Source organism: Marmota flaviventris, chromosome 10 (genome assembly GCF_047511675.1).
Source record: "Marmota flaviventris isolate mMarFla1 chromosome 10, mMarFla1.hap1, whole genome shotgun sequence".
NCBI classification, from domain to species: domain Eukaryota; kingdom Metazoa; phylum Chordata; class Mammalia; order Rodentia; family Sciuridae; genus Marmota; species Marmota flaviventris.
Window position 1 is genome coordinate 32,530,262 of NC_092507.1, and position 22,890 is coordinate 32,553,151.

At 49.1% G+C, this 22,890-nt stretch overlaps 1 protein-coding gene across 1 annotated transcript; it reads right to left on the reverse strand.

Annotated features, from left to right (window-relative positions):
• Positions 1-6,038: 6,038 nt before the first annotated feature.
• P3h1 (prolyl 3-hydroxylase 1) lies at positions 6,039-22,820 on the reverse strand. The gene is made up of 15 exons (XM_027937177.2): positions 22,302-22,820; positions 19,526-19,678; positions 17,192-17,381; positions 16,878-17,009; positions 15,711-15,850; positions 13,500-13,589; positions 13,132-13,184; positions 12,842-12,963; positions 10,961-11,088; positions 10,695-10,790; positions 10,045-10,195; positions 8,463-8,580; positions 7,994-8,069; positions 7,571-7,711; positions 6,039-7,205 (listed from the first exon to the last, which is right to left on the reverse strand). Exons 1-15 carry the CDS (start codon positions 22,761-22,763, stop codon positions 7,050-7,052), a joined length of 2,208 nt encoding a protein of 735 aa, XP_027792978.2. The 5' UTR covers positions 22,764-22,820; the 3' UTR covers positions 6,039-7,049.
• Positions 22,821-22,890: the final 70 nt, after the last annotated feature.

Below are 22,890 nucleotides of genomic sequence, written 5' to 3' on the forward strand. Positions count from 1 at the left end.
GGCCCAGGGGAGGGGACCAAGGGTCCCAGGGCTCAGAGTTGGGTCAGGGTCCTAGGAGCAGTGTGGTCATGGCCAGGAGAGAGTCGCAGCTGGGGTGGAAAAGCAGTGAGTGGCCCGAGGCTGAGGAGGAGAGGTGATGGCAGCTGTGGCAGCAGCAAAGGCAGTGGCTCTGGACTTCAGAATGCAGGGGGAGGCACCCAGGCTGGCAGAGGCCAGAGGCCCGCCCACAGCTGCAGCCTGAGCCAGCACAGGGTCCCCAGCAAAGCTCATGCCCAGCCCCCTGGGGTGGGAGGCGGGGCCAGGGACCAGGTGGGTACCCTGCCCCTCCTCATCCTTCAGGGGTAGAGAAGGGAGGAATTGGGAGGCGTGATCCTGTCTCTCCCCAGGTCTTTCTGCCCAGGGAAGCCCCTTTAGGAGCCTGATTCAAGAGCCCTAAAATTCCCATAATATCTCATCAGCCCGGAGATGATGGACTTAGCTCTTGCAAGGCAGATCTGACCCTGGGGGTTGCCTGCCCTCTGACTTGAGGACGAAAAGGAAAAGGAATTCCAACTTGTAGCAGGTAAAACTTAGACACCAAGGAGAACTTTCTGGCAAGAACTCGGAGACCAGATGTTAAAAACTAGACTGGGAATGGGGTGTTGGGGAGGAGGGTCCTGGGTACCTGGGAGCTATGTGTATCCAAAATAGGGTAAGCCAAACCAGGGAGATCTTGTTTGAGATCCAAAGGGTCAGAGAGGGGCCCTATTGAGGCTGGGCCAGAGCTGGCTGCAGGCCAGCAAGGGGCCTGGCGGGGAGCTGGGGAGACAGTACCAGTCAGCCTTCTGGCATGGGCCTGAAGGAAGGTGGATTGCTCAACCCGCTAATCCCCTTGCTGGCTAGTTTAGCAGCTCCTGCTGGGACCTGGGACAGCAGTCCCTGGGCCCCAGCTCCAGAACAGCCTGATGGGAACAGTGGCTTCTGCACATTCCTGGGGTTCAGGCTGCCCCCTCCTGGACCCCTGCTCCCCCTTCTCTCTCCAATTCGAGCTCAGCCCTCAGGAGCAGGGGAATGTTTAACTCTCCTCCACCTCATTAACAATCCCCTCACGTTCATTTCAGCCCCACGGGCTTGGTGTGGGTGCAACAGGAATGTCACACCCCTGCTCCTGCTCCCACCTCCCCTCGGCTGCCCCCTGTAACCTGTAGCCCACCAGCCCTTGGGGGACTGCATGGGGGAGGCAGGGACCTGCTGCGACCCTGACTCTGGCCAGCTTCCTCCCCCAGACCTGCAGCCGCCTCTGCAGGAACAAGTCCCCAGCCTGCTCCCTCGCATTCTTCACGTGGCTATGCAAACTGAGAGGGTGCCAGGCACTGAGCACACAATGGCAATCCTGTGTGCCCGCCCAGAGCGTGGGCCCCTGGTATGGCCTGCAGCTCCAGGGAGCTGGGTGAGTGGTCGGCCCTCTGAGGGGTCAGGGGTGGGTGTGGTTTTGCCCACAGTGTCACACACTGGGTCCTTCTTAGGTCCCCTTGTCAGGAAGTTCTGAACCACATGGGGTCTGTATACTCACAGAACTGCTTCCTGGGATGGCCCTCAGATCCCCAAACGCCAATGGGGTGCAGAATGGTGGCAGAAAAGTCAGTCCTGAGTTCAAATTGCTCTTTCTCAATGACAAGAGAGTAGGATCCAGGGGAACAGGGGGTGTGGCGAGAGCCCCGCATGGGGAAGGAGACAAAACCCAGGACTCCTGGGGAGGCAGTGAAAGCCCCGAGACTGGCATTTCTTGTGCCTTGGTTCCTCTAACCCTTCCAGGCAGGCTGACCTGGGACAAGTTACAGAGGCTGAGGTGGAGGGAGGGAAGCAGGAGGGAGGGCTTCTCCCTGCAGGTGTATGGCACTGCTTCCCCTTCTGCCTTTCACAGAGAGGTGCTAGCTTCAGATTGGGAGGGGCAGGCAGTCACAAGATGCCCCTCACAGATGACCTGTGCTGTGGAGCCTAGTACCCTTCCTTACCTCTAAATGGACCTCTACCATGGAGTTGTGATGGTTGAATAAGGTAAGTGACCCTTGGGGGAAGGCATGGGAAGGGGAGGGCAGCTACTTGGCACATGACATTCCCACAGATGGGGTCCTCTCTCTTTAAACTGGCCTCCCAGGTCAGGTATTTAAACTGTGGAACCTCAAGGCCACACAGAAATGGAGTGTCAGTGACACCCGGGTCCTCGAGACCATGAGCTGCAACCTCCTCTATTGACAAGTGAGAGAGCTAAGAGCCAAGAGGGGAAGACAGTCACTGTTGAGGGCCAAGGTGTCACAACTGCGAGGTCCTAGAGGCAGCAGGACACTCCTCCTCCCTGAACCTCCTGGTCGACATATCTTTCTTGGAAGCTCTCTCTCTCTTTTTTTTTTTTTTGGTATTAGAGATTAAGCCCAGGGTTGCTTAGCTACTGAGCCACATCCTCAGCCCTTTTTAAATTTTATTTTGAATAGGATCTCACTAAGTTGCTTAGGTCCTTGCTAAGTTGCTCAGGCTGGCTTTGAACTTGCCATCTTCCTGCCTCAGCCTCCCAAGCCACTGGGCTCACATACCCCACTGCATCCAGCTCATATAAGGTTTTGTGTCTGTTCTATCAGAATGTCCTCTCCTACTTTAGTGGACTTCCCTCATTAATGCTCCAAAGCCTTCTGGAATTCAGGTCCTGCTTCTGGCGTGGCACATCCTAAAAGGCATAGCTTTTCCAGCCTGGGCACCTGCCACTCTTGGTGGCTTCTGCAGTGAGTGACTCCCAGGCATGCAAGGAGAGCAGGAAGGGACTCTTCCCACTCCAGCCTCCCATGAGAGCTAACTGAAACTGCCCTGGGGTGGCACATGCCAAAAAACTATTTAAAAAGTGCTTTCACTTAGATTACAGGAAGCCAAGAGTTCTAGTTTTATCTCCATCATTGAAAAGCTGTGTGACATTAGACAAATCCTTCAGCTTCTCTGAAAAATAGGAATAACATCACTTGTCCTGCCTGGTTGATGAGGGAGTTTACAAGGATCAAATACTAGGTGAAAATTGCTACTGGAACACAAAAAAATGTCAGAAGAACTCTGCTTAAGGAAAGCTGTCCCAGAGAGGCTCCCCCAGGGCCTGACCTCCCCCTTGGGTGCCTTCTCACTACTTCCTCGGCAACTGCGCCTGGCCGAGAGCTGGCCTGGATAGTGTTGCTCACTGACTCTTATGAGGATTAAACGTTTTGCCTCCTCCTGATCCAATCCAGCACCTTCTCTGCAGCCACTGTGAGAAACTCTGAATCTCAGAAGGGGTGCTGGTCTTACGACCCCCAACTTGGTCTGAGATTCCTGTGCAACCACAGGCTCAGGACAGAGATGACTTGTCTCAGGCCACACAGAAAGCAATGCAGCCAGCAATGTGGCTGCCCCCAACCATTTGACCTGCTCGGGCCCTGATCTGGAATCCCATAATAGTCCACATCATCCCATTTATTGCATTTAGCCACTGCCTTCTTCCTGAGGATTGTAAGCAGCCGCTTGAGTCCCACTGCCTAACAGAGGGTGGGAACTCTTGCAATGCACATCCAAGGGTGCCTTCTCTCCTCTGCAAACAGCACTATACACAGGTCTCTGGTGTCCTGCTGAGAGCTTTGCCAGCTGTGCTGGGTACTGGAGACCAAGGGCTGTCACGTCCAATTCTTCCCCAGGTTTGTTGAGTGGCCTTTCTTCTCCTCTAATAGTTCTCTGAGCCCTCTCCCTTAATCTCAAACAAATTTTCTCCTGTTGCTTTACCAAACCGGGCAATCACAGTCACATCTCAGTCGGGACCCTACCATCACCCTCTGCTTCCAGGAGGACTCACCCCAGGCTAATTATATACACTTATCTTGGTCCAGCTGCCATCAAAAACATTTTGACTTTTTGTGAACTCTGTAGAGACAGTCTGCTGTCTGTATGTGGTTAGCATATGTTGAAATGGTAAAGGTCATCTGCCTTGATGTGGAAACCTAGAAAACCAGAATGAGGCCCTTGTATATTTCCGTAATTTTGAGTCTCTACCCTGCGCTAAGCACTGTGCTCGGCACTTGGTGAGCATTCCCTCTACTACCCGCAACCCTCTGGGGCAGTGAGGACTGAAATCCCATTGTCCTGGTGAGGAAATGCTCGGAGGCTGCCCATCTTGAAGGTCACATACAACTCTAAGTGAGGGAAGTGAGTTACTCTCAGCACATGGGTGCAGCTATACCCATGCAGTCCTCTCTGCACTGAGTCACCCAGTGAGGACAGAGAAGAGGTCAACAAAGAGAGGAACAGCCACTGTCTGGACTGGATCATTCGCATGGGCATGCTGACATGCAGTGCTAGCTTGCAGCCTGAATAATCATCATTTCTTTTTTTTTTTTTTTAATTTTAATATTTATTTTTTAGTTTTCGGCGGACACAACATCTTTGTTTGTATGTGGTGCTGAGGATTGAACCCGGGCCGCACACACGCCAGGCGAGCGCGCTACTGCTTGAGCCACATCCCCAGCCCCAAATCATCATTTCTTGACTCCATATCTTCTTCTAAGTTCATCTTTCTTTTCTTTTTTTTTTTTTTAGTGAGAGAGATAATTTTTTTTAATATTTATTTTTTAGTTTTCGGTGGACACAACATCTTTATTTTTTATGTGGTGCTGAGGATCGAACCCAGTGCCCCGCACATGCCAGGTGAGCACGCTACTGCTTGAGCCACATCCCCAGCCCCATCTTTTTTAAAAAAATATTTTTTTTTAGTTGTCAATGGACCTTTATTTATTTATATGTGGTGCTGAGAATTGAACTCAGTGCCTCACACATGCTTGGCAAGCGCTCTGCCACTGAGCCAATCCCAGCCCCTATATTTCTTTTCTTTTTTTTGTGGTGCTGGGGATTGAACCCAGGGTCTTGTGCAGGCAAGGCAAGCACTCTACCAACTGAGCTATATCCTCAGGCCTCTAAGTTCATCTTTCTACCAAACTCCTGGAAAGGTTGTCTGTGTCTCCCTGTCCTGAGCTCGTCCACACCACCTCACCAAGACATCTGTTGCTGAAGTGTCCACTGATCCCTTGTTGCTACGTGAAGGTGGGTCCTCAGTTCCCATCTCACTCAGCCTCTGGGCGGCATGATGCTGCTGTTCCCTCTCCTTGAAATGCCCTCATCCAGTTCAGGATGCCTCTTGGTTCCCTGGTTCTCAGCTCTGGCAGCGGGTCCCACCATCCCCATCACTCCCTTACTTCCAGACAAGCTGCCTTCTGACTCCTTCTCTTCTCCTGGCTTTGGATGGCATCATTATGCTCCTTAAACTCAAGCTTAGGATGTCTAAACCAAACTCCTGGTTCCCGTGCCCCTCAGCTATTCCTATTGCAGTCTTCTCCTCCGCTGCCAGGGGAGGGAGAGCAGCTCTCCATCCATCTGCTTAGCTTCTTCTGGATGCTTTTTCTCACACATCCTGGACAATCCATCAGCACTTCCTGTTGTCTCTGACTAGACCTAGAATCCAGCTTCCCCACCTTCACTGCTGCCGCTTGGCCCAGGCCACCTTCCCCTCTCCTGGCTCACTCAGCAGCCCCACAGGTTTTCTTGTCTCCATTCCTTTCCCTGTGGCTTATTCGTCATATACGGTTCATGAAACCTTTTGCAATATATAAGTCAGAGTGGCACATGCTTGTAATCCAGCGACTTGGGATGCCCAGGCAAGAGGATCTCCCATATAAGCCCAGTCTTGGCAAACTATGGACACCCTGTTAAAAGGTCTGGGGACATAGAATAGTAGTAAGGCATACTTGGGTTCAATCTCCAGTAAGGGACACACACACACACACATTTTGAAATATAAGTCGGGTGCTGTTGTTCCCCTGCTCAAAACCCTTCTGGGGCTCCCATGTCCTCAGTGCAGTCAATGAGACCCCCAAGACCTGACCACTTGCCACTCTCTTCTTGGCCCACTCTGCCACTGTGTCGGCCTCTTTGTTACTTCTGCCTCAGAGCCCTGATTTGCTTTATTTTCTACCTCTCAGGATTATACACACACAAACACATACACATATTTACACATTTATTATCTGTCTCCTCTACAAAATATAAGATCCATAAGGGAGGGCAAGGGCTTATTTTTTTCCCTACCATAATCTTACACAGCTGGTCTCAAGAAATAAATTTGGTTGATTGTCTAAATGAGTGCAGGTTCCCTGTCCAAGTGCATCTCAGGCACAGTGAAGGTGATGGGCTTGGTGCCAGGGATGAGGCCAGAGGATCTGCATATCCAGTTCCATGGTCAGTGTATCGCAAGAGCTATCCTGCACATGGAGGCCCGGAGGTACAGGGCTCTGCGGCCAGCCAGCACAACAGGATGCATGTGGCTGCCATGGGGGCAGTCTGCCAGCACACTGCTGACCGCCATTCCCTGCCAGAAGAGGATTAGGAATAATCCCAACCATTCATCCAGAGCTTTACAGTTTACAAAGTGTCGTCACACCCGATAGAGCATCTGGGCCACACAGCTGTCCCAGAAGATGGGCAGGATGAGAACTAGGATCCTCCACATCTGGACAGGACCCCAAGGCCCCTGGTTAAGTGTGGCCTGAGGCTTCACAGGAAGTGGCCGGGCTGTGTCTCGAGCCAGGCTTTCCTGCCCCCCACTGGTCACTGCATCTTTCCCAGAGCAGTTTCCACCAGGTGAGGTCTCTGCAGCAGAATGGACATATTTCCACTCTCTGAACAAACCACCAAACAAAAAAACACAAATCATTTATTCTTTGGTTGACCACACAGACACTTAAATACTGTATTGCTGTCATGCAGCTGCCCATGCAGGCCCTGGGGTAGCTCTGTGTCCTGAGCCTTCAGTCAGTCCCAGAGGGGAGTGGCATCCTGCCACATCCACTCCAAGAGCAGTAGCACCACACAGAAGGCTGTGAACTGAGTCCCCTCAGCTGAGCAGCAACCTAAGTTCCACTGCTCTGTCACCCTGAGGGGCAGCCAGTCCAGGGTATAGGACAGAGTTCCTCCCTATGAGTCCAATCACCCAGGCACATGTGAGCAGAGTGCTGTCATAGCTCATCCCTGAGCTTCGACTCACTGCCTGGGGGAGACTCTTCTCCAGGTTGGGAGGGGTCCTGCTGTGCATTCAGGGGCTGCTCCTGGGGCAGGTCCATCTCCTCTGGGCTGAAGAGCATCTTCACCAGGTCATCTGCCTGCACCCTGTCCTGCAAGGACAAAGCCCACCCACTCAGAGAGGCCTGGGACCAGGGGTTCATCCTCCTCTGGCTGTGGTGTCCTGAACAATGCAGGCTGCTACATGGCCTGAGTTCCCACTTTCCCAGCGGGCCTGTGCCCTGACAAGACAGCTGAGGGGCCCAAGAAAGGAACCAAGAACTCAGCACACACCCCGGACCCTGTTTACAGGTAAGGAAGAAGCCTGGGGATGGGGCAGCTTGACAATGGTGACAAGCTGCCGCGGGAGCCCCACACCCAATGTGCCCTTTGTGACTACTGGCAGCAGGATTTGGGGCAGGGGGATGAGAAACAGGGCCCTTCCAGGAAGAGTTTACTCAGCATAATGGGTTCTTACACGCTCACTATGTCGAGGGTCTAAGGTGAACCACAGGGCAATGGCACAGCGTTGCCCCCTGGTGACAGCCTTCACTCCATGCGGGTTTTCGGTGCCTGAAGAAAATCCCACAGCCCTTCCACACTGGGGCTGCACCTCTGCCTAAAGGGGACAAAAAGAAGGCATGCACAGGAGAACAACTTAGAAGAGCCATGTGCTCACTAGGGGCCAGGACCGAGGGCAGCTTCTGCATGGCTTCCCAGAGTTCAGGGTTAACGGTCAGTTAGAGGAGCAGCTGACATATCTCAAAGCCACCTTGGTTTGGGGAAAGGGAACTGGTCACAAAGAAGCCCAGTGGGTCATTCTGTACACTGTACTTTGTGGAGATCAACTCCAGGAAACAGGATTTCTATCCCCTGGGGATGAGGACAAGGGCACACTTACCGTCACAGTCTTGGCATCCAGTTCTGTAAAATAGAAGTTTCCTCCATCAAAGTCCCCATTTAGGTAAAGAATGGCACTGGGAAAGGCAGAAACATCCCAATGTGGCCCTTCTCCCACTCCCCAGGGCCGTCACCTCCACATGCTCTGTTCCAGCAGCTGGAGGGTGGCCTTCCAGGGGAAGGAGCCTGTAAGCAGCTTCTCTGAAGCCATGGCAGCCCACAGCCTTTCACCCTCCACCTCCCCAGGCTCCTGCTCTTGTCATCAAGCCCACGCGGGTGGTTACACTCCTCACCCCACCAGAAGATCCCCCACTGCTACCTTCCTATCAGGGGTTGGGAAGAGGGCTGGACTGGAGGGGACTGCTGGCCCTGGCCTGTATACACACATGTGCTGAGAGTGCGCAGGCAGAGTACAGGGCACCAAGTGGCAAGCACAGGCCTCCTCATGTGGCACCTGCCACCACATTCACCTGTAATCCCGGAAGGTGTAGGCAGGGGGCTCCTTGATGCACATAAGAGTCTCAGCGTTCAGGATGCAGTTGTCCACGTGGACTGGATGGCTGCTGTCCTTCCTCTCAGCTTGTGCTTCTGGAGCCAAGGGAACCGTGTTAGTGCTGGGCACTGCAGGAGATATCACAACTCTCCTATGGCATGGGGCTTCCCAAATGTGTTTCAGTCCTTGGATATGGTCAACGAACTGAGGGAAGCTGAAGGGGGTGTCTTTGGCTAAGCCACAGCTTAGAGGTCAGGACAAGTATGCAGGGGCAAGGGGGGTGCAGCAGGCAGGTCTGTGGGGCTCCAATGAGGTAGGTCCTGGGCGGAGTGGCCTAACTGTCTGATGCTAGATTTTATGAACTAGGAACTGGGGGAAGTGAAGACAAGGACTCAGGAGGTCAGCAGGGTGCAGGGCAGAGTGAGGCAACTCTCAGGAAGGACTGCAGGAGGTGAGGGGAGGAGAGGGGGGAGCAGCGAAGAGAAAGTAACTTTAGAGGTGGCTCTGGAGTTGGGCAGGCACAGAAACCACACAGGGAGAAGGCATGAAAAGGAACAGATGGGGCTTACTATAAAAGGCCAGACGTTTTACACTACGCAGGACAATGAACACACCTTTCCCCATTCCAAACCTTCAACAGATCCCATGACTGGCAGCACTGTCAAGTCACAACAGATGCCTCTTGGGCTGTCCCCACTTGTCCAGTCAGTCACCAGGCCCTGCCCACTCTCCTCAATACTCTCCTATGGTATCACACTCTTGTCTTGAGTGTGATTTCCTTTCTCCAAAACTCTCAACACATGGCAGCAAATCATAGCTTCTAAAAATAAAGGTGTTGTGAGTCCTTCATTGCTTGATGACTCCTCCCTGGCCTCCCACTGCCTTGGTCAGCTCTCCTCCACCTTGAGGCTCCATGACACACACAGTCCTGTGCTTGACATGTTCTCAGATTTTCACAGAATTCCAAAAATCTTGAGGGAGAGAGAAGACCTCTAATCTCTGTCACCTACCAAGGGCATGTCAATACCAGGGGCCCTCTGAAGACTACAGCATGACAGAGCTGGCTGTGAGCCACGTGTGACCCCTGCAGCCTGGCAGTACCTCACCCCTGCTGAGGAAAGCAAAAGGAGAGCAAAAGGGTGAGGTAATGAGGAATAACCTTGCATCTACTGTGACTTGGATTTGCAGCACAGCTCATTACTGACTGAAAGGATAAAACAGAAATTCCAGAATGTCTCCATAATCTGGCAACTTTCTTAGTTGTCTCAACTACTAGGCCCCTAAATGCCTGTTCTTTTGATCTGCTAGTCTCTGGGTAATACATCTTCTTGCCCCACTGTGAATTCCATAAATGTATTCATCCTGTAAGCTGCCACCATGCCTCTGGGAAGCCTCTTGAACCCTGGGTAGGGTGACTATAATGTCCTCCAGGCTACTGTCACACTCAACATGTTGGGCTCCCTCCAGTTTGTCTGCACTGGTTCCCTCCATGTCCCCAAGGTGCAGCATAGTGCTGGGGCACAATATGCTCAGGGAGGCTGCAGGGTGATGAGACCCACCTTCAATTGCAGTGCGGCACACCAGGTGGGAGTAGGAGAAGTAGAGAGGGGTGTCCAGGCGAAAGTAGGACTCCATGACACGCCGCACCTTCTCCGTCACATTGTAGTACAGGTGGGCACTCTGTAGAGGAACTTTCCCTTCCTGCCCCAGCTGCCAAGGAGATTGGTGATCAGATACTTTGAATGCCCCTTTATGGGCCGCAGGGACACTGAAGCACCAGGCCTGATGCTGTAAGAGCCCAGGTGAGCATCCCCTACCTGCTGCCAAAGGTACAACCTCTCTGCTTCTCACATCTGAAACCCCCACCATAGTACTCTTTTCCCTCTTTCAAACCTGGTGCATCCTGCACAGGATACAACCCTCTGGAACCAGCGATTCTTCAGAAAGCATCTCCATAGCTCTGGGTACAGTCTTGTCTTGCTCACCTCATTTTTATCACAATGGTGCTAATACCAGAATTCAAGTTACCACATTTAATATAACTTACCTGTAATCTGTGACAACTGGAATATAAGCAGTAAGACACTTTTTCTTTTCTACCACTAATCCCATCTCCTTTCCAAAGTTTCAGCTTCCCCCTAGTCCCACCTCCTCAGACAAGAAGATTCCTCCCTTCTCCTCATGCTAGACTGCCCAGGATTGATTTTACCTTGAGGGCTTTGAAGACAGTGACTCCATAGAACTTTTCACTGGGGGTGTGTGGGGAGGTCTGACCTCGGTAGCCATCTCCTGAAGTTGCTGCTGCCTACAAGGCTCAAAAGACAAGGTGAAGTTAGCCCAGGTGGCTGAGGCCTGATAAGAGGTGGTCAACTGCAGGCAGCAAGGGGCAGACAAAGGTTCAACACCTAAAAGGCATGTGGAGGGGCAGGATGTTGGACCCTTGGGGAAAAGGTACAGTAGCTGGGCTTCCCTTACATTGGTCAGTCTCTGCAGCTCCCGACACTCATCATCAGAGATCATGCCATCCATCACCACTCGCTGGGAACCATTCAAGAGTTTGGAGTTCATGGTGAGACTGATGCCTTCATACAGCAGGGGACCTCCTGCAGAGCAATGACAAGGGACGAAACCCTATAGCCTCCTTGTGAGGAACAGAAATTCCAGCTGTTTCCTATTCACAAGAGAAATCTCCCAGTGAGTCACTTCCAAGGTAGGGTGGTCCAGAGGACAGAACTTGGAGATGAAATAGAGGTCCAAGTCTTATTCCTGGCTCCACCACCAAATAGCTACTGGCTCGTGGGCCTTACAAGTTGTTAAAACATTCCTAAAACCTAAGCTCCAGCTTCAGAAAGAACTGGCTTCTACTCCTGAACCTTCCACTTATTAGCTAGATGACCTTAGTAAGTTATTTAACTTCTTTGAGGTCAATTTTTTTTTTTTTTTTTTGATACCAGGGATTGAATTCAGGAGTATTTTACCAATGAGCCATCTCCCCAGCCCTTTTTATTTTTAATTTTTTTTTTTTTTTTTTAATTTTGAGACAGGGACTTGCTAAGTTGCTTAGAGCCTCAATAAATTGCTGAGGCTGACCTCAAACTTGTAATCCTCTTGCTCAGCCTCTGAGCTACCACCACACTCAACTCTGAGGTTAATTTTAATTAATTATATGTTCTCATCTTTCAAATGATCTACCTCATAAGTTTGGTGCCATTTGATGTTAACAATGAATAAGGCAAATTGATAGTTTATCATAGTATTCAACCCATACTCAAAAATGTTGGCTACCATCCACTGGTCATATCATGTAAGTAAAATAAGGATCTCAGAATCTGCCCAACTCACCTCTCAGATAATTAAGAGAAATAAGAGAAAAACATGAAAGTTCTCTGAAAATAAAGGAATGCTGAATAGACTTTTCACATGCTAACCTTATTATACCCACCACTGTCAATTTAAGCAACGGTAGGGCAGAAGCCAATATTTCTCCCTTATCACTCTATGGTGTGTCTCTGTACTGGGGAATTCCAGAGACTTGATTCAATGTCCCCACGTGCTGTGGCCTCAGTGAGTGCAAGGCACTGTGCCAGATGAGAGGGGCTAACACCTGAAGAGGAACCTTCCCACAGCCATGCCAACACCCAGCCCAAGCAGACTGCAATGACTGAAGAATTTAAAAGAAAGACGGAGGTTAAGGGAGCCTTTGTGTATTGTACCTGAGGTGGCTTCAGGGGTCGATAGAGTAGGAGGTGTTAGGAGGAGGGACAAGCATAAATATACATGAGCAGAGGGCAGGCTCAGAGAACAAGGAGCAACCCTCCTGATGCAGAGGTTTACCAGGGGAAAAGTAGGACATGCAGGTAAAGGGGCAGGAGCAGGGGCTCACGTGGAAGTGGTGAGGACAGACTAGATGAGAGGAAGTAGGTACAAATAAGAGGTGATGCAGCCTAGCAGGCCTGAGGCAATGGGGTTGGGGGCAAAAGAGATGGGCAAGGGTGGAAAAGGAGCCAAAGGATGCAAAGATTCTTAGTCTCTGTAATAGGATGAGTGGAGGAAGGCAGGAGAAAGGAGTTTGGAGTAGGGGACAGATGAGTTTTATCTTACTACATACTTCCTGAAGTGAATACAATAGGCTAACAATGACACGGGAATCTCACTTCTCAGCCAAAGGCCAGCTCTTGCCAGGAGAAAGTTAGGAAGGACAGAAGCCAGGGCAAAGGTCAGTCCTAATACCTGAGGGAAGGAGGCTAGCCCACAGTGACCTTTACAATGCTGGAGTGGGTGCTGCCTGACAAATGTGGGGTGACCTGCCTGGCTGCCCCTATGATTGTCGATGTGCCCCTAGCTCCGTCCTCTCACCTTCCCGGGTGAGCCTGCTCACATCCAAAGATTCCTTGGTCTTCTCTTCCACAAGAGTCTCAATCTCCTTCATAAGGTTGCCGATCTCCTGGGAGATGCGGACGGCGGTTTCCCGTTCTGACCTGTGAGCACAGTGGCTCTGAGGACTGTGCTGGGCCAGCCCTGGGCTCCCACCCCAGCTTCCCAGACTGGACCTGCCCACCCCTGGCCAGGAGTTCCCATCTGCCTGGGCGCAGGAAGCCTCAAATGCTTCGTCAGATCCAATCATGCAGTTTCTTCAAGGGCCTCACTTCTGTTTCTCTTGTAGTCTCTTGGGAATAACCTCTTCTGGAGTCCATGAATCCTGAAAGTAGACCAGGAAAAGTGAACTAGATAGGATAATGCACTCACCTACTTAATCCTCCAGATCTGCATGTGTGAATCAGGGCCCCAGGAGGAATCTGCCCCCTTTAGGAGTGAGGCGGAGCTCTCCAAACCCAAGTCATCTAGCTGCCCAGGCCCCTCATCCTCCTCGCTGCTCTCATCCCGGTGGCCCACAGATCCCCCTGGCTCAGCCCCTGGCAGTCTTCTCCTCAGAGTTGTCCACTGTATTACTCCCCCACCCCTGTGCCCAAGAGGGACAAGCAGGGAACAGATTCCTCCTCCCTCCCCAACTCACCGGATCCACAAAGGGAATTCCAAACACATCATAAGCGAAGAAAAGCAGCTCTTTCTCTAGCAGGCTGCGCTGTCGGTACTCCTGGGCACTCTGGAAACAGTGGGAGGACTCTCTTAGAGCTCAGGTGCCTTTCACCCTAGGGTGGCCCTCCTTGGCACTCTGCACTGCCCTCCCTGTGACTAAAGCCTCCTGCCCCCACCATCTGGTATGTTTGCTCTTCAATTTGGGACAAAGGTCCCTGTGCTCAAGGGTTCCTCCTGCTTGGCACAAGCAATGCTCTGAGGACAACACAGCCAGGCTTCCCTTGAACAGAAACAGCTCCCTTCCCCACCTTCCTCAGCCCCAATCTCCAGAACAGAAAATCTGATGATTCTCAGGAGATGAGGAAACATGCTTCAGCATTCCAAATTCCTCCTTGACTTCTGCAGGAGTCAACAATCAGGTAGGAGGCCTAGCTGTTAGACAACTCTCCTTTCATTGTGGGGGCCTGGGGGACTGAACCCCAAGGGCACTCTAGCACTGAGCCACATCCCCAGTCCTTTTCATTTTTTATTTTGAGACAGCATTTCACTAAGTGGCTAAGGATGGTCTCAAACTTGTGATCCTTTTGCCTCAGCCTCCTGAGTCACCGGGATTATAGGTGTGAGTGACCATACCCAGTTTGTATTAGTCATTTAATCTTTACGACCACCTCTGGGTAGACACTGTTATCCTCATTTTTCAGAACAACAAACTGAGGTGCAGAGGGGATCTGTTTAATGTGACTCTACAGGAAATGGGGAGCAGGGATCTACATTAAAACCAAGGTCTCTAATTCTCAGGACCCTGTGCCTTCTACTCTACCACCTGCCTCCTTCAGAAAGACGGGACCCTATCCCTTCCTGAAGACAGGCAGCTGCAGAACTGCTGGGCCCAACACTCTGGCTTCCCACATGTGCTCATAGGTAGGGCTTACCCAGGGTAGGGAAACTGAGTCCCTTTTGGGGTCACATCTTTCCCTGGGTGCCCTTCTAGTGTCCAAGCAGCAAAAGAAGGAAGGAAGAAAAAAAGAAGACATCATTAGTCGAAATAAAAGATGAGGCAGTTCAAGGAAGAAAGTGCTGAAGGAGCCAGTGAGTCCTATTAGCTGCTATAATTATCCAAGAGGAAGATGGAAATTTTCTCCTAAGGAGTTTAAATTACTGGTCTCCTTCACCAAGTGCTAGACACAAAGCCTCTGTGTTATCTCCTTTAACCCTCTCCAACAACTCAATGAGGCCAGGAAGCAAACCCACTGCCGCCACTTATTCACTCAACACTGATTTATGAAGTGTCAGCTGTGTCAGAACTGTGCCCAAGAGGGACAAGCAGGGAACAGATTCCAGGCACCACAAGTCATTCACAGGTCACACACAAGTTATTTCATCTACATGTCCTCCTCTCCACAGCTGAGGGGCAGCTGTGATGATTGAATAGGATGATGCATGCTCGGCCACCCTGCACAGTGCTTGGTTTGTATGGGAGCTCAACAAATGCTAGCTACCTTTAAGAGGAAATTTCTAGTTAAAAATGGTAGACTGACCACATGGGTTATTTTCCCTCCCCTTCTCAGACTCACTAATATAACCATAAAGAAAAAAGACAAAGAGCCTGAAGTGCCATCTTAAAGCCAGATAGTCACCATCTAGTGGCCAGAGAGAACAACTACAGGGAAGCAGGACTTCACATGGGAGGGGCTGGCAAGACTCATGATTCCAGAGCCAGGAAGGAGGAAGCTTGGCTCTTCCCTCAGTGTGGTAGTCTTTGTGCTATAAAGACTTTGTGCTATAAAGAGATGGGGAAAATGCTGAAATATGGGAAAGAACTGACAATGGCAATGAGAAGGTGCAATGGGTAGCGAAATGGAGAAAGCAGGCGAGTGGATAAAACCTAGCATGAAGAAAACAGTGATAGGCCTGGGCCAGAAGGTATAAGTGTCCCAAAGGGTGTGCTGAGATTGGGCAAAGCATTCGCCTTACAGTTCTGTTTTCTGCACTGAATCAGAATGCAGATTGGGCCCAGATGGTGCTGGAGGCCCTGGCATGTTCCCAGTGCTCCCTGTGTTCCTTTTCTGAGTGACAAGCTGAGCCAGCGCATGCATGTACATGTGCCCAGGCATCACAAGGCCCACTCCCTTACAATGCCCTACTCTCTGCCTTCTGGTCAGGGTTCAGGCTGAAGCAAGTCTCTCACCTGGCGTGGGCTGATGGAGCTGGCCTGCTCTTCTCCAAGCATAGCTGTATAGTAGGCCAGATTCTGGCTCATCACCTCATCATTGGGGAAAAAGAGGAGATAGGTCTTGGCACATTCGATAGCCTGTGTATAATTCCCAACTGTAGTGAAGGAAAAAAGAAAAATGGCTGAGAGGAGGGGGTCTAATCCTGGGTATCAGGAACTATTTAGTGCTCAGTGTTCTTAAAACCAGATGGTTACCATCTAGTGGCAGAGGGAACAACTACAGGGAAGCAGGGCTTCACATGGAGGGAAAGAAGGAAGCTTGGCTCTTCCCTCAGAGTGGTAGGCCTCCTGGTTTCAGTCTCAGCAAAGCTCAAGGCAATAATGACAAGTCAAGGTGGCACCAACTATATAACTCAACAGCCCGATTTGAGAGGAAGTTACAGAACACACAAATTATATAACTGATTTTTTGGTATTCAGTGTCAAGGCTGCCTATCACTGAGATGGGAAAGAAACAGCCTTCTGCATGCCCACATATTTAAAAATTCACAAATAATTCAAATACTGGCCAATATCCTGCCTCAATACACACAATCATTAGATCGATTTCAGAAAAATATTCCCATCTTCCTACCTTCTTTTCCTTATGGATCCCCAGAAGAGAGGGAAAGAATCACCTCTTTGATAGACAGCTCTTATTCATGTTAGTCTCTTCAACTCAGCTATGGGCATTGTGAGCCTTTGGATATATATAATGCCTGGCTCACATTAGGAACTCACCAAGAACCCATTGATTTGTTGGTTTTCTGGATACTGGCAGGATCCCTGTGAGTATGGGTGCTATTCAAGGGAGCAGGGCTGGAAATGCCCTGTGAGTGGTTTAAACCCACTGTAACTTTTGCTATTACTTTTAATTCAAATGCAAAATTGCATTAAAATGTGACAAATGGAACAAGAGAAAGAGGTCCTACAGTCCTCCTCTCCATTTTTTGGGTGGCTAGAAATGGCTTCCTGGGCCACTAGCTTGTAACAAAGTATCCAGGGATCACCGGGCATAGGACTTCCCATACTCACAGAAAGATGCCCAGTGTGTTGAAGAGATATAGTGGCTATAAGCCCTGCCTATCCAGCATAGCTTTTTAGTTCAGGTGACAGAGAGAGAGAAAAGAAATTTGGCCTTACTGTTATAATAGGCAAACTGCAGATAATTATAATGTGATGGGAGGAAGTCTTCAAAGGGCTTTTCTCGACTTGGGTGGGAAGCCAGCTCGGTGACACAGTTCTGCTTACAGCTGAGGACCTGTACATAATGATCTGAAAGGAATCAAAAAGTAGGAATAACTATGAGGTTCACAAATCCTGGTTAAGATGAACAAATTCAAGTGGAAGCAATTTTTAGTCAGATTCCTAGACTTAAAAAATTGAGGAATGAGGGTGTGAATGCTGTACCTATATTATCAGGATGTTGACCTTACAGCACTCTGAACTTTACATACCTGTGATGGCCTGGAAGAGGTCAGCGTTGTATTCTAGGTAGTTGTAGCCATCATAGTCATAGGGCCCTTCACAAAGGGCTCGACACTCCTGGTCTGCCACAAAGTACTCTTGCAGTGCTGCCTCTAGATGGGGCACGGCTTCCTGTGGCTGTTCCTCTGAGTAGAGTCGCACTCCCAGCCGAAACTCATGCTACTGGGAAGAAGGAACACTCAAAGGCAGCTGCAGAGGAACTTCTCTGCCCTGCCACATCACCTGGGTCCTAATTCTTGCTCCTCAGTTATAGATGGGAAGGGGTGACCTGGGTGGCTGCTATACAATGAGGGCCTTTTGTATATAGGTTTTATGTGTTCTTTTTGATATTTACAAACATTTAACTCTTAATGCAGGCAAAAGATGAATGGGAATTCACTGTAATTTTCTTGTACCCCCCCCTTTTTTTTGGTAGGTCTAAAAATTTTCAGATTAACGTAATTTGCACCTGAATATATCTTTTGTGTATATGTGATACTGGGGATTGAATCCAGGAAAATTCTGCTACTAAGCTACACCCCAAGCCCTTATTTATTTATTTATTTTTAAATTTTCAAGCAAGGCCTCACTAAGTTGCCTTGGCTGGGTCTTGAACTTGGGATGGGATTATAAGTATGCATTACCATGTGCAGCAGAACATATAATCTCTCTTGTGGAAAGATTTTTCCTGTTGAACAAAAGATCAAGAACACTGAGGAAGCCCTGCACAGTGGCACATGCCTGTTATCCCAGCAGCTCAGCAGACTGAGACCCAAGGATTGTGAGTTCAAAGTCAGTCTCAGTAACTTAGTGAGGCCCTAAGCCATTCAGTGAGACTCTGGCTCAGTGGTTAAGTGCCCCTGAGTTCAATCCCTGGTATGAAAAAAAAAAAAAAAAAAAAAATTGAGGAATACTATACTAGGTACTATAGTGAAAAATCAAAAACATACATGACAAAAAAATGTGAGTAGTAAATTAATATGGTATTAGACTTAGGATCCCAAATGTACCCAAAAGCTCATGTGTGTAAGGCTTGGTCCCTAATGCAGCAGTGACTGGATCACCAGGGCTCTAATCTCATCAAAGGATTGATCCATTGATCCACAGTTTAAATGGGCTACTGGGAGGTGGCGGAATCTTTAGGAGGTGGGACCCACTTGGAGGAAACAGGTCACTGGGGGCATGTCCCTGAAGGGTATGCTTTGTCCTTGGTCCTTTCCTTGCTCTTTCCCTCCGCTTCCTTGCCACTATGAAGTGAGCAGCTTTGCTCTACCACCAGCTCCCTGCCAGGATATTGTGCCTCATCATAGGCCAAGTAACAATGGAGACAAATAATCATTGACTGAAGCCTTTGGAATTGTGAGCCCAAATAATCTTTCTTCCTTTTAGGTTGTTTTTCTCAGGTATTTTGTTACAGAAAAGGAAATGACTAACCCAAATAGTCTCTGCCTAAGATGGACTATCATGCAGCCATTAGACACTGTGCTTTTAGCCAGGCATGGTGGCACATGCTTGTAGCACTAGTTACTTGGGAGGCAGAGGCAGGAGGATTGCTGAGACCAGCAGTTTGGGACTAGGCAACACAGTGAGACCGTATCTTAAAAAAAAAAAAAGCCAGGTGCAGTGGCACACACCTGTAATCCCAGAGATTTGGGAGGCTGAGGCAGGATCACAAGCTGGAGGCTAGCCTCAGCAACTTAGTGAGATCCTATCTCAAAATTAAAAAAAAAAAAAAAAAATTGTTTTAAAGAAAGGGCTGGGAATATGGCTCAGTGGTAGAGAGGCATGGATTCAATCCCCAGTACCAAAAAAAAAAAAAAAGTGTTTCAAAGAAAATTAGAAGACATAGAATGTTAATTCAAAAAGGTTGATAAAATTAGGTGCAGTGGCACACACCTATGATCCCATCTACTTGGGAGGCTGAGGCAGGAGGTTCGCAAATTCATGGCTAGTCTGGACAACTTAGGGAGACCCTGTCTCAAAATAAAAATAAAAAAGAGTAGGGATGCAGCTCAGTAGTAGAACATTTGCCTAGGATACATGAGGTCCTGGATTCAAACCCTAACACCATTAAAAAAAAAAAAAAAAAAAAGGATGATGAAAAAATATACAAAATATAACATCAATTTAGGTAAAAAATTAGATGTGAAAAAATGGGTTTTCTTAAGGTGACGCGGTATTACCAATTAGTAGTTTCTGTTTTATATTTATCTTCTCTTCCTAATGTTATGTAGCAAACATTTGTTACTTCTGTAATCAGAAAGCAACTCTAGCAAATATCACTTTTAAAATAGAGAGAGAAAAGGGGATAAAGTCTTGTTCACCATATGGGGTTTGGCCTCAAGATCCTTGAAGTCATCCTCCTTCACTCCAGACATGGTTTGGTAGTAGTCCAGGTTCTGCCGCATCTCCACATGCTCAGGATTGCCCACAAAGAAGGTGTGTGCTGCCGATACAGCTTTCTCCAGCTTGTTTATCTAAGGATCAAATACGAGAATATAATTCTGACATCCAAGCCCTGGGTTTGTGTCCAGCAGTACAGTCTATAGTAAACAGGAAATCCCAGCCTCCCTGAGCCTTTCCAAGCCTTCACTCATCATGCCCAGACCCTGGCAACCCCAGAATACACACTTATTTACAGGGATCACATACCAAGCATTAGGAGCACAGTGCTCCAGGCAGATTTGCAGCTATTTCCTAAATCGGCTTAGTGGTTCCCCAAATTCTGGGAGGTAATGTTTCAGTACTGTAAATCTTCTACTTTAAAATGAAGGACATATTGTAGGGGGAGCTATGATAACTGAATACCAAGAACCACAGTCTCAATGGTCAAATGTATGGACTGAGCTGAAGAAAATCTAAGGCTTCTAAAGAGCAGTTAACAATTACACTGTCTAGGAATTTTCCTGGAAAAGAATTTTGCTTAACAGAAAATCAAGAGGTTTTTGGACACATATTCAGGGCAAAGGTAGGTCTTTTATAAAATCCAGACCTGGGTATCTTCTGACTCAAAGTCTAGGGATCATGAGGTTAAAACAGTTATAAAAAAAAAAGTTATAAAAAAATGTTATAGTTATTTAAAAAAATGTGCTATGGACCATAATAATGTCCACAGCAACGGAATCCAGCATATCAAATTCACACAGGTTTATATATAGAGTCCAAAATAAATTAGAGGATCTAGTAGACTTTGGTGTCGGTCAGACCAGCAATAGATCTAGGTTTAATGACTCACTTGCTGGACTTTAGATAATTTAAAGTTTGCTTCCCAAATTCAGTTCCCTAATCTGTCATCTGGAGTAGCACTCACTACCCATCTCATGGGATTTTATGGGGTCAATAAGATGATATACATGTAGCTTTAAACACATAGTGCTCAACACAGATGGTGCTGGTATCCTTAATGTGCTAAAGAAGAAGAAGAAGAAAAAAAAAAAGCACACTAAAGGAGCCAGGCCTGGTTATGTGAACCAAGGTAAGTAATTCCCAGCTCTGTACCTCACTTTCTTTATCTTCAAAGTTAGAGTTTCTCCCATTTGTCCTCTGATGGATTTATTTCCCTTTATCTTTCAGCACAGCTCCTTACTTTCCCTGTTCTTCATTCTCTTCCTTTCCTCCAGATCTTCCTTACCTGTGAGGCACCTCACTCAATTCTCTCTTGTGGACACTGGTGGACAAAGGCACAGGTATCTTAATTCCCTGAATTGTTTCCACTGCCCTCACTTTCTCCTTCCAAAGCTTATTCCATGTGGCTTCTAGAATTAGTGCTCTAAAATCCAATTTCGATGACGGCTGTCTTGAATCTGCAGAATTTGCCCCTGAATCTGGTTTCACTAAACATTTTTAGTCTCCTCTTCTGCTGCTCCCCACACATATCCTGACCACCCAATCACAGCAATATATTTTTTTTCTGAATACATCATGCTTGGGTTTTAATTTTCCCTTTACCTGGAACAGCCATCCTTCTTTCCCAGGCAATATTTAGGACAGGCTCAATGTCACCTCTCAAGTCTCTCTAATTATTCTCTGAGATAAAGCTAGATTTTTCCTCCTTTGTGCTCACAACAGCCCTACCACATACTCTTTTGATAGCCCTTACTACAGTGATCCTTAGCAGCAAAGCAAGACAATACAAAGAGTTAAGCATTTTAATCAGCTGTCCAAGAACTGGAATATAGTAGGTATTCAATAAATGTTTGTCAAAGGATTTTAAGTAGTGCTGTTAAGTGACATGACCAAAGTCATAGTCCAATCATTTTAAAGTCCAGTACTCTTCCAAGCAACCAGGAGGAATGAAGGGGTACTACACAAGCAGAGTGTTCTTGCAGAGGTGGAAATCTGAGGTCCCCAAGAGTCTCTAAGTCTCTTTTTAGGTCTGTTGAATTATGAATATAATAGATACGCAGCAGACCTCCTTCTTTCCCCTTCTCTTCAATAAATGAGACTAATAGTAGCATCTACTTCACAGGGTACCATGTGGATGAGGGCAAATAAGTTAATAAATGCTGTGCTTAAAACAGCGCGTGGAAGTACATGTGGTCTATCATCATCATCACACAAGCCTGGAACCCTCAAAGCCTATTTGTACACAGTTGGCACTGTGACATTCCTAAAAACACTAATTTTCTTTGGAAACTGGCAGATTAGCCAGAGGGTCTCCCACAGGGTGGAGCCAGGCAGCCCCTGATGGCAACGTGGCAATCCCACGTCCTGAAGGAGCGCTGCAGGAAAAGCATCATTAGAGAACGAACCGGAAGGAAGATATTGTAGAAAGCTCCCGGCTTTTCACTTGGACATTTACAATGAAATCAGGATGGGAGACCCAACCTGCTGCTTCAGTTCCCTCTTGGAGCCATTACGGGAACAAAAGGTCAATCCTTTCTTGGCCTGGGACCTAACCCCAGACTGGACCTTTGGGGTTAACATCTGCCATAATAACTGGGCGAGGCGGGTCCCCTAGCAATTTCTCTGTTCTCCCTGGGTCTGAGGAGAGCTCCCCAGCCAGGAGGCCACCCTCCCTCTCTGCGAATACCTCCCTGGTCCTCCAGTTCCCCAGGTCGCCCGCAACCACTCTCCGAAGTACCCCAGGCAGGTCCGCACCTTGAAGTAGGCGACCTGCAGGTAGTTGTAGGGGCTCCGCTTGCGGAACTCTAACTCCAGCTCCTCGCTGAGTGAGTGAGCGGCCGGCGGCCCAAGGCAGCGGCGCAGGCAGGCGGCGCGACGAAGCAGGCCCCCAAAGAAGCGCAGGTCATGCAGGGCGGCGGCGCCCGGAGCCTGGGCCAGACTCGCGGAGGAGCCGGAGTCCAATTCCCACGGCAAGTCGGCTGCACATTGGGTGCGACAGCGCAGGCGGAGGGCGCGCAGGGCGGCCCGTGAACGCAGCGCCCGCTCCATGCTCAGGACGACCCCGGCCCAGTCCCCGCGCGCGTAGGCCGCGGTCCCCTCGGCGAAGAGCAGATCAGGCGCCGCCAGGTCCCATCCCGTCTCGGACTCGCCCTCGCCCTGGGAGGCGGTGGCAATCGCCAGCAGTATGGTCAGCTGGCTCCACAACTGCGGCGCCATCACCTCCAGAGACTTAGCGGGACGACAAGCCACCCGCTGCTGAGGACAGGATCCCACCCCCCGGCAAGGTCCCGCCCCTGGGAGAAGCCCCGCCTCTTAAGAGAGCGGCGCATGCGCATGGTCACAC

Excerpts from the sequence above, each read along its gene's own strand:
- P3h1 (XM_027937177.2), bottom strand. The coding sequence starts at position 22,763 with ATGGCGCCGCAGTTGTGGAGCCAGCTGACCATACTGCTGGCGATTGCC. Across the intron at positions 10,791-10,960 it reads AGCTGCAGAGACTGACCAAT|GCAGCAGCAACTTCAGGAGA; the intron begins GTAAGGGAAGCC and ends TGAGCCTTGTAG. Across the intron at positions 7,206-7,570 it reads ACCCTCGACATAGTGAGCGT|GACAGGGTGCAGGCAGATGA; the intron begins GTAAGAACCCAT and ends TTGTCCTTGCAG.